Source organism: Monodelphis domestica, chromosome 1 (assembly GCF_027887165.1).
Source record: "Monodelphis domestica isolate mMonDom1 chromosome 1, mMonDom1.pri, whole genome shotgun sequence".
Lineage (NCBI taxonomy): Eukaryota > Metazoa > Chordata > Mammalia > Didelphimorphia > Didelphidae > Monodelphis > Monodelphis domestica.
In genome coordinates this window covers 709090577-709107864 of record NC_077227.1, presented here as the reverse complement: position 1 = coordinate 709107864, position 17288 = coordinate 709090577, and the positions used below count along the sequence as shown (strand labels likewise).

Sequence of the window (17288 nt, the reverse complement as noted above, 5' to 3'; positions counted from 1 at the left end):
CTGCCACTAAATGAATGAGGAAACACCGCTACGAAACCATTTACTGCCATTTAAGAAGTTAACAGTTGACTATCTGAAGGCCAGAAACATTCATTTTCAGAAAAAGCACATCTTGTCAATTTGAAAACTGAAACTCTGCCTAAAACCAAATGCACCTCACCTCTCTTCTGGTTTCACTAGTCTGGGTTTAACAGATCACCAATGGGCAAAGACAACTTTTTTCACTGAAGAATTTAGGGCGCAGAAAGGAAGACCACAACTTTTCAAAGGTAAAGTGGTTGGAAGTCAACAGAGACAGAATGAAAGCCAGCTCTCTGCAGTCTCGAACTTTATTTAAGGGCAGAGGCAGCTGTCACCTCTTTTCTGACGGGAAGACAAGTGTTTCATGGCTCTTTGGTACTTCATCACGACCACAGATATCTTGTTTGGATCTCTGTTCAGTTCCACTGCACTGCAGCAAATTGACTGGTCGTGACCCAGGGCTCCAGGTACAAGTCTTGACCCTGTCTTCAGGCAGCTAAGAAACGAGGGCAAATAACATGATGGCATAGCCCTAAAGAATAACTGTTTTATTATCATGATTTCTAGGGGACAAAAAAAACAAGTCAGCCAGTCCAGGGAAGGAGACATACAACTCCAATTAAGTCCCAAATTTCTTTCGTTTGATGGGTGGTGGAAGCTGAGCAATGATGTCTTCCAAAGGCCGTTCTACTGCCACCAATGTGCCTTCATCCAATAGGTCCATGAAGAGGAGAGGCTGCAAGTCAGAAAGAGGACAGTGATTCTACTGGGAAGCTCCCACAACCCTCTAGGAAGCACCGAACCCAGTCTGAAAGGAGTCGGCTGACTGGCAAACCAGATCACTTTCTAAAGCCCTACTTGCCTTATAAATAATAAAATTCATTTCTAGTACTAAAATATAGAAAGCTATCTGTAGCTTTGGGGCACATATTTATTTACCCATAAGGGATTGATTATATTAAAATTTTCCAATATTCTGGACCAAAAAATCTTCGAATTTCTACAAACCAGTGTCAACTGAGAGCTTTGGGGCATGTGGCCCCTCAGTATCAGACAGACCACCAGATTATGGGTAGCTGGTAGTGCAATAGATAAAAGCATTGGGCCTAAGTCAGAAAGTTCTCAGCTCAAATCTGACTTCAAACACTAGACTTGTGACCATAGGCTGGGCGCTTAAAGGCTTCCTATATCCCTTACTCTAAATGAGGGGATAATAATGGCACCTGCCTCCCAATGAGAGACTATTTGTAAAGGGCTTAGCCCAATGACATCATGCTCCTTCCCTTCCCTTCTCATCACCACTATACACAAGAGCTAAGCTAATCAGAACCTCTGAACCTGTCTCCTAATGGCTAAAACAGAGCCTAAACATTAACCAAGGCAAGGGCTGCGGAAATTATGCTGAATGTGAATTTAAAGGCTCTGGGCTGACATCCCAGTTCTGTGCCTGTGGGACTTTGGAGAAGCCAATGAACCTTTCTGGGATCCAGTGCCCTTATATGTAAAATTACAGCACTAGATGGGCTCCACAGCCCCTCCCAGCTCCATATCTAGACTCCCAAGAGAGTTCCTGTGAATCTGTAGGTTGGAAGAAATTAAATTTTAACACAGAAAGAGAACACACCTTGTCAGAGCTGTAATGAGCCTTGAGGGCAAGTCCCCCACTCCCTGGTGCTTAATGCCCCGTCCATCTTGGGGGAGATATTCTCTTTCAGTTTTTACAGAAGTGTGGAAGCCGGCTGAGCTCCAGCGTCAGCCCTTCACTGTATTTGTATTAGGTTCTGGGAAGGGGTGCTGTTGCTTGACTCTTCAGCATGTGAGCAGTACAGAACGGAACACTTGCCTGCGCTCCTCCCCCCCAACTCTTTTCCTACTACTGTCTCAATGCAGGCCTCTAAGAGGTTCTTCTTCTTCTATACCAGGAACCCAAACTATTAAAGGGCTTCATTAAGATTCTCAAGTCTTTTGGATGTAAAATCTGTGAAACCTTTAATAGAGGGCTTGAAAGTCTTTCATTTTTTCTTAATTACATGTAAAATATTTTAACATAAAATTTTTAAAATTTTTTTGAGCTCCAAATTCTCTTCCTTCTCTCCACTCCACTCCACGCCTTAAGAAGGTGAGCAATTATATACACAGGATAGGCTTAAAAACAAACAAACAAAAAACCCCTTGCCTTCTATCCATTCCAAGAATGGCGAGGGCTAGGCAATGGGGTTGAGTTGCTCAGGGTCACACAGCTAGAAAATGTCTGAAGCCACATTTAAACCCAGGAACTCCCAATTCTAAGCCTGGCTCTCAATCTACTTTTCTACCTAGATACCCCAGCATAGACTTTTAGTATCAAACAGACCACATTTCTGTATCTGTCTGAGATAGTTCAAGAGGAGCAGGGGATGAACTGGATAACCTTGGAAGATTCCTTTTGCCCTAGAATTTGAAATTTATTATGAAAATGAAATGTTGGGGGCAGCTGGGTGGCTCAATGGATTGAGTCAGGCCCAGAGATGGGAGGTCCTGGGTTCAAATCTGACCTCAGATACTTCCCAGCTGTGTGACCATGGGCAAGTCACTTGACCCCCATTGCCTAGCCCTTCCCACTCTTCTGCCTTAGAACCAATACACAGTATTGATTCTAAAAAGGAAGGTAAGGGTTTGTTAAAAAAAAGAAAGAAAGAAAGAAAAAAAAGAAGAAAGAAATGCTAAGGTCTTTGAATGGTAAGTCAGGGATTTTGTTGCCTAGACTATAGGGTTTTTATTTTCTTCATAAGAGCACAGGACTCATTACATCTTTAGAGTACCACCCTGAAGTCAATAGCACTAAAAATGCTCTCACCTGAAATTTTTTAGAGATTTTGAAGGCATGGGCATGGCGTCTTCTAACGTTTTCAGATGCCTCCCTTAAGGAAAGTTGATTGAATAAGGGAGTTTTATCATCTGGAAGTGGCTAAAGAGAAAAACAACAACATGACATATTTAAAGTCTTCAATATCCTTGGCTTTCGGCTTGTCATGTCCCGTCCAGCCCATGCATGTCAACATTTTCAGGTGGCTATGTGAATTGATTGTCCCAATTCCCACTTTCTGCTTCTATCAGAAAGGATCAGACTCCTCTTCCCAGGCATGCATAAAGAAAAATGTGCTTGACTCCACTAGTCAGACCAAAGGCCTCCCAGGGACTTCTGATCAGCTCTGCCTCAATACCTTATCAAGGAGGAAACAAGCCGGCATTTGTGGGAGGTCGGCCCACACAGGCTTTGCACCTGAAAATCAGCCTGCCACATGCTACTGGCACCCTAGGAGATGCTTTCTGGACAAACAAATTAAATTCCATAATAGCTAGGTCTAGTGTGTGGAAGTGATGGGCTGGGAACCAACTCTCCAGAAGAATCATCTGGGCTTGCTTACAAAGAGGCAAGCAGGTGGGAGGAGGCCTTCCTGTATCACTCATCCCTCAGAAGGCACTTGTCAGCCAGCTCTCCCACATGGAGAACTCTCACCAGCCATATGAAGCAGGTCCCTTGTACAAACTGTAGTGAATAACTTGTTTTCAGCCATCTGCTTCCCCCGTGTTCCCCACACCCCCATGTTCACAGATACAACAAAACCACTGCTGAGTGTTATAACGTGCTTTGAGCTCCTATGACAAGTGCTATTTGTAGAACCCTGGGCTGTGGTGAAGATGTCTACTCAGGAAAGCCTACAGCACTGAAATGACTCAAAGCAGCAGTTGGATAAGCCCGAAGAACATCCCACCTAAACCCGGGGGATGCAAAAGAGCATTCTCTGAGGTGGATTTTATTCAGCTACGGCAGCCATTCACTTCTTGCTAATGATGCCTGGAGGTTTTCAACTCTAGGAACAAGCAGCCAAAACTCTAGCAGAATCATCTCAGGCCAAGTGGATCACCAAAATTTCCCTAAGAAGTTGGACACTGCAGCACTAAGCTGGTCTGACCCATTAAGTGGCCAGTTCAGCAAAAATGTCTCCCATTTACACCATAATATAAAGGTTACAAAACATTCCCAACAGCCCAGTGGAGTAGGTAAGTCTTGTATCGTTGCATCTGGGAAAATTCCGTTCGCCTTTTCTTTTTAGATTAGTCAAAGCTGTTTAGGAAAGAAGATCCCGAAGGAAGAGAGGACCTCAGGTGGTACGGACGCACTTACCATGGACTTATCGATGATGCAGAACATGTAGGTGTCATGAAGGAGGATATGTGTAGGCCTCTTGGGATGAAAAGTGATGTGTGTGATTGGTGTATCCCTTTCCAGCCAGAGGTAGTGAAGCCCATGTTTCTGTACTTTCCTGCTCCAATCTGTGTACTGTTTTTGTGGGATGCTGAATTCAAAGACCTAGTTGAGGGCATGATAACAGTATAAAAGTTACCACTGCCCTAAAGGACATCCTAAAAAGAGAAAGAACCTTTCCCAATCTCAACTGTAAACCACAAAGAACTCAGATACCCATGTAAAGTAAACACGTCTTGGGCATCTGATCAGTATTTCCCAGGACACCCCGATGATGTATACTAAACCTCAGTATTTATTCTGTCTCCAGGAAAGATCGACAATTAGTAGGAAATTCAACTAAGATAAATAAGCAACTCATTTCATGGAGACTGCTGAATGGTGGGCAAACTGCTGCTACGTCGACTATTAGCCGTATAAGAATTAATAACTACAACACAGGCCAGAGTTCTGGTCTGATCGTCTCTGCTTGATACAATTAATGTGGGAGAAAGGGCCACTCTGTGACAGCTCTAGTACTGCTTCTGCCACTGCGGGGTTTTGTGCCCCGAGGTAAGGAATGGAACCTTTCTGAACCTCTGCCAATAATTACCAAGAAGACAAGAAAGCAGGGATGGAGCAACATGAAGGAAGAGTCGTGAAGATCCCGAAAATCCTACCCCACCTCCTATTGACCAATGCAGCACTTTAGGCCTGGCCACAGAGTGTCTGAAGGAAGCAGCATGGACTCTGGCTAAGTCATTGCCATCACCTGGGGAGCGACAGTGAGCCTGGGAGCATCTGCCCCGTGACATCAGACATCTTAGCAAGGCAATGGCCAAAGGAAACAACAGTCTAGGGATGCCGTCCCTTCACCACACTTCCCCAGGGCCACCTATTGCTACCCCGAGGTTGCCGGATTCCTGCCCCTCCCCCTACTCACCTGTTGGTCTGAGTGGGCAATCACAAGGTTGTTGGTGTTGGGAGCGATGGCTAGGGCTGTTACAGGGAAGTTATAAGCAGGCACCATGCAGTGAGGCTGAGGAAGACAGAGAGAACAAGGCAACAGGGTAAGTGACCCTGTGTATCCTTCCTGCTCTGGAATCACTCCTGGATTCCAATGCAGAGATGTATAATTGGGAGAGTATCCACCAAAGGGCTGAACAATAAGCCTTTACATGTCAATATATGGAAACATCAACTTGTAAATACAAAGTTAACTTCTTCCAGGTGGTTTGAAGTGCAATAAATTCTGAGCCTCAGAGGTTATGTGGAAGTTGTGGATAAAACTGGCCTCAGAGTAAGGAGACCTGGGTTCAAATCTTACCTTTCAACAATATTGGCTGTGTGACCCCAGGCAAGTCACTAACCTGGTCAGAAGCCCAGGTTGCTGACCATCAAAGACTTGTAAGGTTTGTACTAGCTGTCCATCTACACTGGTACAAGGAGTCTCGAATCCAATGAAATCCTAGGTCTAAACAACAACAAAACGAATCTTGGACCTACCTTAAGATGCTTCAAATTGTAGATACTGACTCCACTGCTCATGCCTGCTGCAGCCAACCAATTCCCATCTGGGCTCACTGCCAACAGGGATATGGCCTCCGAGGTCCCTGAGAGAAGAAAAGAGCTTGATGGAATCTCTTGGTTCCCTAGAGAATTATGCTCCTAATAAGATAGTCAGGATAATGCAAACCTTATTCCTAGGGAAAATTTGATTTTTCCTTAACTTTGCAAATATATCTTCAAAGTCGGGCCGTCCACTACTTCTTACATCATCGGAGAGAGACACAAGAGGGGCATTACATTCCCAACGAGTAAGGCTTGGGTCACTCAGTAAAACTGTGTCTTGCACAGCAGGCAGTTAATAGTTGACTGGTCTGAGAGAACTGAGGTGGCTCAGTGGAATGAGAACCAAGCGGTGCCAAGTTCTAATCTAGCCTCAGAAATGTCTTAGCTGTGTGACACAGGGTATCACTTGACCCCCATTGCCTACCCCTCACGAATCTTCTTTAGAACCAACGTCACAATGATCACAGAACACTGTGATCTAGGACACACAATCTTCACAATCTGGTGAGCCCCCCCCCCCACTTGATTTCCCATCACACACTCTCCCCACCAGCCAAAGAGGCCTTCTTCCTAATTTCTCCCAACTTTGCTCAATGACTGCCATGCTAAGCGTGTGCTCCCTCCTTTTGGAATCCCTGGTTTCTTTTGAAATGGCACCTTCCTCTGATTCCTATTTCCAATTACTGCATTACCCTGAACATACTTTGTATTTATTCTTGTCACCCCGACCCCTCTCATACATAAGCTCCATTTAGGAGCCCGAAAGAAACCATTCAAGGATTGAGTAAAATTGGAAAGGAAGTGTTGGGGAACTGTGAAAGATGAGGTTGGATAAAGATTTAGTGATTGAGGGGACAGCTAGGTAGCTCAGTGGATTGAGAGCCAGGCCTAGAGATGGGAGGTCCTAGGTTCAAATCTGGCCTCAGACACTTCCCAGCTGTGTGACCCTGGGCAAGTCACTTAACCCCCATCACCTAGCCCTTACCACTCTTCTGCCTTGGAGCCAATACACAGTATTGGTGGGTCCTGAATGATAGGAGGAAGAATCTGATTTTTGGGGAATGTTGGGCACATCCTTGGCACCCATATTCTTGCTTAGTTTATTGGAAGCAATGGAAGTTACTGCAGGCTCACTGGCCCCATTGAAGTTTCTGAGGCCTAACATGGACAAAAGAAGCAAGAAATCTTGATACTCTACAAACTGGACAATCAACCACTATACTGTCCTTGTAGAAACAGCCCCCCACATCTGGTTTAAGCAGTAGCAGAGGGGTGATTCTGTTTCTAGCTGGAAGCACAGACAATGAGAAAGACTCTAGGACTTCTTCATTCCCAACCCCTGCCCCACAAGGGAAGTCAGACTATAGGTAGCAGGCTCCTATTCTTTGCCTGGCACATTTCCTTTCCTGTTCTCTCACTGCTTAGAGTTTCAACTTTAGACCAGTATATTAACACGTACTTCTAGATGTGTGAAATAGGATGTGGGTAGAGAATGGTCTGTTTAAGGCATTACTTCAGGAAGTCCAGAAAGGCCTGCCTCTTCAGGGTGATGGAGACTACACAATGCTAGCGAATACTGCCATACCATATTTCAGGGGGAAAAGAACCCTGTAAAGCAGTCAAAGAATGTCAATACTGCTTGTCATCGTAGACTTAAATTAGCTAATGAGTGTACCAGCTATGGAATAAAAATAATACACCAGAAATATCTCTGACAGTGATAAAAAGGAAGAGATTTGCATCAGCTTAACTTTCCCTCTGACTGAATTACAGAATAAAAAAGCTTAGTGAGGAACAGGTAGATGGGGAACATTTCAGAACCTGTCAGGTTTTTTTTTGGCAGAAATCTCCTCCCCCTCTAAACTGTTGCCATCTGGGTATGTGTTAGGGAGAACAGAGCACAGTATGGCACACAATATTGGGGGGGGGGGGGGGAGGGGACAGTGAGGATAAGTTCTGGATGCTGATGCTTGAGCCAACAATATAATCCTTACCTGACTGTGGCTGAAAGGTGTGCAGGTGTTTCAAGGAACCCTCGAGCAGCTGAATAACATGAAGAGAACCTTGATTGGATGCCACATACAACATTGCAGAGTCTCCAGAGAACAAAATCTGGAAAGCAGAACTCAGGAACTTGGGCAATTTTGAAACCTTAAAGTAGGCAAAAAGGAAGAGATAGCAGTTCATTCTCAAGTAGAATTTCCACATCTGAAATAATACTTTGAAAGAAAAACTCTACCACAGTGAAATAAAGTTAAGGCGTTAAAATTTCTGCAATGTGAATATGTCTTGCCCTCAAGCAAGTGAAATTTAGAAAAAAATATTCCGAGAACTGGATGGAATTGGTTTCCTTTGTAATTTTATGTATTTTATGTATTTAAAGACATTATTCTGAGGAATCCACAGGCTTCTCTAGGGAGCCAAAGGGGCCCATGACATAAAAAGGTTAGGAACTCCTGTTGAAGAGTGGCCTTGGATCTATCATTGCCTAGGATAGAATGGGAATCATAAGATTGCGACTCAATCAATGAATATAAAAGCATATATATATGCCAGATCACAAGTGCAGAGCATTTATTTATTGAAATGCTTACCTTCTGTCTTAGACAGGGATATTAAATATCAGTCCCAAAGCAGAAGAGTGGTAAGGCCTAGGCAATTGGGGTAAGTGACTTGCCTAGGATTCCACAGCTAGGAAGTTTCTGAGGCCATATATGAATCCAGGGCCTTTCTCTAGGCCTGGCTCTCAATCCACTGAGCTACCTAGCTGTTACACAATTAGCATGTATTAAACAATTACTTTGTGCTAGATACCTAACCCCCTTTTGTAAAGATGAGGGAGGATTAAAGAGGCCAGAGAATTAAATGGCTGGCTTAGGGCTTCAGTCATATGTAGGCAGCAGGCCTCATGGGATGTAGACTCCAGAGTGAGCTCTTCCCACTGTATCACTTAGCTTCCCAGAATAATATTCCCTGCCTTACTTATTTCACAGGGTGGTTGTAACAACGAATGAGAAAATGAGTCTGAAAATCCTTCATATAAGTTAAGGAACATTATGATGAAGGAAATAACCAAAAAGAAGGGGAAGATTAGGGGAGGAGGAAGTTCTTCAATACCTTGGGACACCCACCAGGGGGTAGTTTTTGTGTGGTGTATCAGAGATACCCTCCAATGGAAAACACAAGACTTGAGGAGAGGAAGTTCTTCAAGAGGCACTGAGCTAGCCTGTACTTACTTACCCTTTTGATGCTCACACTGTTATTTTCATAATTCATCCGATAGAGATAAAACCTAGAAGCTGTAGAATAGGCAATCCAGCTTCCACAAGGGGAAATACAGCTGCAGCAAATGTTCTCAGGACCCTGAGAATTACAAAGTATGAGTAGACATTCAAATAAAAGCAACATTCAGATGACTCACTTTAACCTGAGGTCCTCTTAAAATGTCATCACTAGACACCAAAAAAGGGTAGCTATCACTGGGGTCAATGACTGAATGCCTTTTACCTGACTTCCAGAGCAAAACAAAAACAACCACCAACAAAAAAATGAAACAGGCCTGAAAATGCCTATATCCCACTACCACTAGTACACACCAAAATACATTCTCTCCCCTAATATGAAGAAAGAATAGGGTAAAGGGTGGGAGATGGGGGTGAGCAGCTGGGTGTGGTTCCTTTCTCTCTAGAGGAATTCAGAAGGCTAGTCAGGGATAATAGTTGCTTGCTAAATGAATGAAAGCATTCATGTAGCAGAGAGGAATTCCTGTTCAAGTTAAACTAGATGATGCCTGAAATCCCTTCCAACCCTGAAATTCCATGATTTTCGGGGCACCGGGAACTTAGGGGTATGGTGTTAAAGCCACTTATTCCACTCTAAAAACTAAGCATGTAGCAGGTCCTAGCATGTGCCAGGGCTAGTGGGGATGCTAAACTTAGAATGAGGAGGGGAGACACTGTGTACATAAATACAATTTAAGCAGAAATAAATACCAGGTACATTTATTAGGGGAGTGGAATGAGGAGGAGAGGACTAACTGCTGGGGACCATAAAAGGTTTTATATAGAAGGTGGAGATGAAGGACCACTTTGAGAAAAAAATAAGGAACTCTACTGTCAGTTCTGGATGAGCAAGAGGATATAACAGGCATGGAGGAAAGTCAGGGCAAAGGCTCAGAAGCCCGAGATGCAGTGTTGAGGATGAGAGTGAAGGTTACTTTGATGGGAATGTAGTGTACGGTGGTAAGGGTAGGAAGGAACAGTAATGCTAGAAAGGTAGGCTGGGCCAGGTTGTGAGAGGCTTTGAAGGCCAAAAAGAAGTTCTTATATTCTAATGTAGAATCAACATGAATATGGAGTTCCAGAGGGGAGCGGCATGGCCAGACTTGAAGAAAATTGCTTTGGCAGCTGTGGAGAAGATGAATTGGAAAGGGGAGCGAGTAGAGGTTATTGCAAAGGGATTCAGGCAAGAGATGATGGGGCTTAAACTGGGAGGATATTGTGGAGAACAGACAACAAGATGGACCAAAGGATGGAGGCCCTGGGTAGTGAAGGGGTGAAGAGTCAAGAATAACATCCAGATTGAAAATCTGTATTACTGGAAGGATGAAAACAAGAAAGCTGAACCATGATAGGCTTGGTAGAAGGGGAGCTGTTTTAGACATGCTGAGCTGATGTCTAGTCTGAAATCTATAGCAGGCTATAGCTGCATGACTACAGCTCAGGAGAAGGCCTAAGGCTCAATATATCAATTTGGCGCTACAGAGACCGAGGAGGGGAAGCAGAACAAAAAGAGAAAAGCGTCCTAGATGGAGCACTTGGGGTATATTCACAGAGGGGGTGTGGAGTAGGAATGATAATACAGCCAAAGCAAGAAACAATCAGAGAACCAAGGGCCCTGAAAAGAATTTTTTTCAGGATGGACAGAAGACAACTAAGTTTTCAGGTTGTTGGGAAAATATTTCCAGAAAGAGAAATAATAAAAAACAGAGAAAGGGAATGATATCGGGGGCTTTCTGCTGGAGAAGATAAGAGATGGGGCAGATATAAGTAAGTCATCTTTGGTGCAAAAGTGTCAAGGAAATATGGTCAATGGTTCCAGGAGTTTGCACGAGTCCTCATGCCAAAAAAATTACTTGTCTATGATAAACTCACTAATTCTATGTATATGATATTAGATAAGTATTCACTGGATGAACCAGTGAATGACTTAAGTGTATTACTGTGTATGTGTATGAAGGGAATTCAGAATAGGGAATCAAAATACCATCCTCTATTTCAGGCTCTATGCATTAAGATTAAGCCATTTCTTACCTTTTTTTTGAGCTGAAGCAAATGTTCTGCATTTCTAGAGAGTGGAAGGATGTCCTCATTCTTTCCTGGAACAAGAAACCCCACTAAGGATTTCATTCTTAAGGAAGTTATTTCCCCAAGGACAAAAGTACACTTTCCCCTCTAAAACCATATTGTTATGTGTCTTGAATACCTTGAATCCTTACCAGCATGGGAGGAGGCCTCTGGAAAACTAGGCAGCTGTTTGGCTGGCCAGCTAGTGGCTGGCTGGCTGGCTAGCTAGCTTGCTCAAAATCTCCTGGGACTGAGGAAGAGGAAAGCTGTCTGTTCTGCTCTGGCCCCTATCCTGACCAATCGCTCATTTTTCACAACCCCACCCCATGTCCTTGTGTCATGAGAATTTCCCAGACCTGCCAGGAGAGTGGAGGAGACTAAATAAGTCTGTTCTCTCACTCAATTGCCCAGAAAGGAACCTCAATGAAAACAGCTATGTCTACAACTCCTGAAGGTTTGTAGCACCTTCCTTGAAACAGCCTGAAGGAGTTCATGCAAACTTCACTCCTGTTTACAGATGTGGAAACAGAGGCTGAGAGCTCAAGAGATTTGCCCAGCATCACCTCACTAGTGTCTGAAGACTGAACTTTCAACTTGGGCCTTTTGAACCCAGGGCCTTTGCTCTAATCAATGACATAGGGTGTTGATTCTATTAGAAAGTCTTTGAACCAGAAATATCAAGAGTCCCCTTTGCTGGCTCCTCAACACTATGCACAATAAAGTGTTTGCTTTACACACCACTGGACTGTGCTCTGACATAGCTCCTAGAGAGCAGACTGGGAGTCAGATCACAGCAAGCTCACTGACCTCGAGCAACTCAAGTCCCCTCCTTCTCCAAAGGAGGTAGCAGTTGGTTTAAAAAAACTCTTTACTTTTCTTTCAATGACAATTCTAAGACAAGGGCAAGAGCCAGACCAGGGAGATACAGCTAGAAAGTGTCTTGGGTCAGTCTTGAACCCAGTATCTCCACAGTTCCCCAGGTACTCAATCCATTGTGCCACCTAGCTGCCCCAAGGTAACAGTTTTATCAAATAGTTTCTAAGTTCCCTTTTAGTGCTAAGCTTCTGGCTCTGGTTTGTGATGTCATCTCTCCAGGTTTCAGTTTCTTCATCTGTAAAACAGGAGGGGGGCTAGGCTAGGTGATGTTTCAGTAATTCTTTCAATTTTAAAATTATGTCTATATAAATTGTAAACCATCTCTATTTAACAACAGTAGGGCCAAAATGTGGTCTGGCTAGAGCTAGTGTCTAGGCCAGTTTCCTAGTCCTGTCCTGGGTCAACCTAGAGTTCTGAGTTTCCTGGAAAGCTTTGAGCTTGAAAGATATCTTGGGTCAACAGTTCTTCCTGTGGAGATGCTTTTGGGGGTTTGTGGGAGTGAGAATGGGCTACCTAAGAGCATGTATTTTGTAGAAACACAAAAAGCCACATGTTGTTTTTCAGATCATCCCAAGAGTTCTTTTCTTTCCATGATTCTGATTTTAGCATCTTTCTCCATCGTATTAACAGTTTATTTCAGGAGAAGATGGTTCCCTACTCACCAGCTGCATCAGTGGCTCCCAATCGCCAAAGTTCTAGACGCTGAGGAAACTGGAAGAGGAGGAGTTGCATCTTCTTAGCACAGGAGATGAGACGCCGCTGTGGCCAAGGAATAACAATCAGCACCAGAAGTTAACTCTTTAAATTTCCCAAATACAAGGTCAAGGAAAAAAACCATCTTAGTATATTATATAAAGTTGGAACAAAATGGCTTTAATGCATCACTGTTTTTCATTTTCACTCAATTCATCTCTTCCTCAAAACAGAATGATGCAAACAAAGAAAGGCAGAAATTGGGCTCAAGAAAACAAATATTGGTGTATGCTAACAGAGAGACAGAATGCTAGATTTGTTTTAAAGAGAGTCAGGGTTTGAATTTTGGCTCTGTGGCTTCATGGGTGCCTATGTGATGTTGAATATGTGATCTCCCCTCTCTGGGCCTATATGATCTATACTGTTCTTTCCAGCTTTATGATCCTTAGCCCATAGAAAGAAGAAACCACCGGTGCTGCTCACCTCCCTGGGAGAAGGATCATAGGAACACAGTATTAATTTATCTGAAGAAAAAACCAAGTGACTGATTTTAGTTAACTGATGATCAAATAAATGCTTTGTAATAAAAAGGACCCACAGACTCAAGACAAAAGGAGAAATAATCTTTGCTATCATTATAAAAACCAACCTTATTTTTTTTTAACATAGTCATAACAACAATAAGAACATTCAAAGGGGAAGAAACCAAACACTCTGAAGAGGAGAGATGGCACTTTTTTTTTAGAATGGCAACTACCAACGCATATGCCTAATTTCTAACATCTAAAAGGTCTTTAAAGAAATACATAGCCAGACTGTTTGTACTGAAAAAAACTGAAAGTAACAAGAAGGCTTTACAAAACATTTACTGTAGTAGAAACATTTCCACTGTCACCCAAATGATTGAGGTGTACAGAGCACAAAGTCCCACTATTTTTATCATTTACTCATTACAAAAAAAGGTATTTGATTTTGTAAAAACAAAACAGCCTTATAGGCTCTTTTCCAAGAGGGTATCTTCTATATATATGCAAGATCCTAAAAGATTCCTTAAAAGATGGACAATTTTGGTCAACAATTCACTATTTTATCATAAATTAGGTATGGCCAAAAAAATGTGACAGGTGTGATGCCAAAATTCTCCATATCCCATTAGAAGACTGAGTGGAAGAGCAAGTCCCTAAAGTTATTAGCCCAGTTTTTCAAATACCCCAACAGGAAATAGTAATTTAGTAAGGCTCAAAATCAGAAGTGCCTAGCACCTCCTGAAAGAGATCTCTAAAGATAAACTCCAAGTGAATGAAGAATGCCTTTTGGGTAGATCATGACAAAGAGTTCAATGGGCAAAACATGGAATTAGAAGTCCAAATTTAAAAAGAGTAGAAGGGGCTGGATTTCATTTGGAAAACTGCTCAATGCTTTCAATTCCTAAGATGACCACCTGATACAAAAGTCCAATATTTCCCTGGTAATGCTATGTCTTTAAATCATGGAACACTAGCAATCACCCAATTAATAACCACTTGTAAAATAACATTTGTGTGTAAACAATCAACACTGGAAGTGGTATAAGCAATAGAGCATATTCTATCAAATTAGTTGAACTGATTTTTCCTCCCTCTTTATATTTTTGGCAAGGGATGGTTCTTTGAGTTGAAGAAGGTGAGGATATAGTTAGAAATTAAGGTGAAGGGGGCAGCTGGGTAGCTCAGTGGATTGAGAGCCAGGCCTAGAGATGGGAGGTCCTAGGTTCAAATCTGGCCTCAGACACTTCCCAGCTGTGTGACCCTGGGCAAGTCACTTGACCCCTATTGCCTAGCCCTTACCACTCTTCTGCCTTGGAACCAATACACAGTATTGACTCCAAGACTGAAGGTAAGGGTTTAAAAAAAAAAAAAGAAATTAAGGTGATGTAAAACCAAGCTACTGGTTATCATTTTTTTAAAAATCCAGAACAATGGAAAAAGATGCATGGTAGATATACATCACTGACTTTAAAGCTAGGAGTCACACAATAGTGGCACAGACAATTTCACCAAGGTACTATGTTTCTAGAAGATGTGGTTTGGTCACATATCCAAACTGAAAGCTAGGAAATAACCCAAGTGGGGGGCAGCTGGATGGCTCAGTGGATTGACAGTCAGGCCTAGAGATAGGAGGTCCTAGGTTCAAATTTGGCCTCAAAGACTTCAGCTATATATATATATATATATATATATATATATATATATATATATATATATATATATATATATATATATATATGGCCCTGGGCAAGTCACTTAATCCCCACTGTCTAGTCCTTATCACTTTTCTGCCTTGGAACCAATACACAGTATTGATTCTAAGATGGAAGGTAAGGGTAAAAAAAAACAATAAAAACAAAAACCCAAGAGCAGCATTTCCCACAAAACATTCCAAGTCCTATAGGAAAGCCTTGAGCACAATAGACAAGCCTTCTATTGATGAACTAGGAAAGGATATGGATGAGGATCGATTGAAGAAGGTATAATGGGTAATGAGCTCGGCCAGTGGAGCACAGATCCATCCATGTATGCAAGTATAAAAACAGGAACAAAATCTAAATGAAAACACCATCACCTCTACCCATGTACAAAAGGCAGAAATTAGAAAAGGACAGAAAGAAAGGCCTCTTACGTGTGGGAAGGTGATTTTCCGTAGTGCGGCATCATAATTTTTGACTTCTACCTTTTCCATGAGTGGTCGAATCACTAAGTGGGCATCCACACCTCCAGAAATCAGTGCTGTTGGGCTGTGAGCCACTGAGCGCACATCATGGGTGTGATGCTGGAATGGCTTTGTTCTCACCCACTGGCTCTGCTTGCCATCAGACCTTGAAGGGATCAGCTGAAAATGGAATATGGTCCCTTCGGCTGTGCCCACCACCAGGCTGTCTTCTTTCTAGAAGATGAAATCAGCAGTGAGAAATAAAGATGAAGGGAAGTCAGTCAGTACTGGCTTGAGAAAGCTCTCATGAAGTGGTTCCTTTTAATTGTGACCTCCTAGCTTAGGATTTTGTCTCTCTTTGGTTCTTACTCATTTGTTGGAATACTTATGCTTATGGAAGTTAAAATTTATGAATCAAAAACATCTTTTTGAAGAGTAGAGATTCTTATCCCTGGGTCTGAAGACCTACATGGTTTCTAGGCATCATGGTCAGGAGCATCACTGGAAATATGTATGAGAGTGTGTATCAAGACTTTGTTATGCTGAATTAGGTTATAGTAAAAGGGAAGGGAGGGGAGGGAAGGGGAGGGGAAGAGAAGGGGAAGGGGAGGGAAGGGGAAGGGGAGGAAAGGGGAGGAAAGAGTGCGTCAGAGAGGGCAGCAGCAACAAGTTCACAAGGTCCATGAAGCCAGTCAAGTGTATGGAGTGTGTTCTGAAACAGACATGGTGTCACCACACCCCCTACTGGCCAACCATGCACAATGCTCCATCCAACAGCTGCTGGTAGTGAGACCTCAGCAGTAATCAGAAGATGCCCCTCCTCAATGTACCCAGGCCCTGGTAGAGGAACTCCAAGGAGGGGCCCTGTGTCTTTTGAAGCAACGCACTCCCCGAACCTGGCTCTGCAACCTGCCAGGAGCCTCTTCTCCATCTCAGAGGTCAACTGTGCCCACCAGCATCTCTTGAACACTCCCCCCACTCCTGCTCTATTTAACCCTCTTCCACCTGACAGCTCTCACACCAACCCTGGTGGGTTGTTCTTTTCTCTCTGCCTTGAGGAAGTAGGCCAGTGATTCTCGGCAAAACAAGGTGAATTTAACTAGCAAATTCACAAAGCAAAATTAAGTATGACTCCCTGAAGTTTTTAAGAATGGATATGCTGGGGGTCCATCTAAATCATGAGAACAGGAACCCAAGAAAACATTGAACCCAGGAAGCAGGTTTGAGGTAGCCTCTGTTATTCAGCCTCAATTTCCTCATCTAGAAAACGAGGGGGTGCACTAGATGAATCCCAAGGTGCTACCTTACCACTTGAAAGAGAAAAGGAAGCTTAAATAAAATAAATAAAATAAAATAAAATAAAACAAAACAAAAAGTTTAGAAATCCTGAGGGTAACAAGAAAATTCAATAGCCTCAAGAAGCAAAGCTGGACCATGTCATCTGTAGGAGTACAAATGGCAAACAAGAGCCTGCTGATGAGTAGGAATATTTTCTACACAAAGAGTGTAGAGTGGAAATGATTTCAGTCCTTATTTTCGTTTATTTTTACTACTCTAAATTCACCACCTGCTACTTGAAAGAGTCTGACTGTTTCTTCTCTTCACTTGAGTAAAGAGCTAAAAGAGTTGGATCCTCCTGGCTCTCTTAGCCCCTCATTTGACTAGGGTACAACAGAGGGAGCACTAGGCTCCAAGCCTAACTTGGATACTTGCTGTGTGACTTCAGGTAGTTCATCTCATCTGTCAAATGAGGATAATCATTCTTGCCACACAAAATTGTGATATAATACCAAATAAAGCACAGGAGAAACCAGGAAAAAACCTCTCTACAAAGATCAGTTACTATCATAGAGAGAGAAGAAAAA

The 17288-nt window shown here is 42.9% G+C and overlaps 1 protein-coding gene across 1 annotated transcript in view; it reads right to left on the bottom strand.

Moving 5' to 3' along the window:
* Positions 1-313: 313 nt before the first annotated feature.
* UTP4 (UTP4 small subunit processome component) overlaps positions 314-17288 on the bottom strand; it is a 30936-nt gene continuing 13961 nt past the window's right edge. The window contains exons 7-16 of the mRNA XM_001366761.4: positions 15394-15657; positions 12705-12801; positions 11134-11198; positions 9062-9184; positions 7816-7972; positions 5756-5862; positions 5193-5288; positions 4190-4375; positions 2858-2968; positions 314-757 (exon numbers count right to left, since the gene is read on the bottom strand). Of these exons, the coding sequence (XP_001366798.4) occupies positions 641-757; positions 2858-2968; positions 4190-4375; positions 5193-5288; positions 5756-5862; positions 7816-7972; positions 9062-9184; positions 11134-11198; positions 12705-12801; positions 15394-15657 (1323 nt within the window). The 3' untranslated portion in view covers positions 314-640. The remainder of the gene's footprint in view (positions 758-2857; positions 2969-4189; positions 4376-5192; positions 5289-5755; positions 5863-7815; positions 7973-9061; positions 9185-11133; positions 11199-12704; positions 12802-15393; positions 15658-17288) is intronic.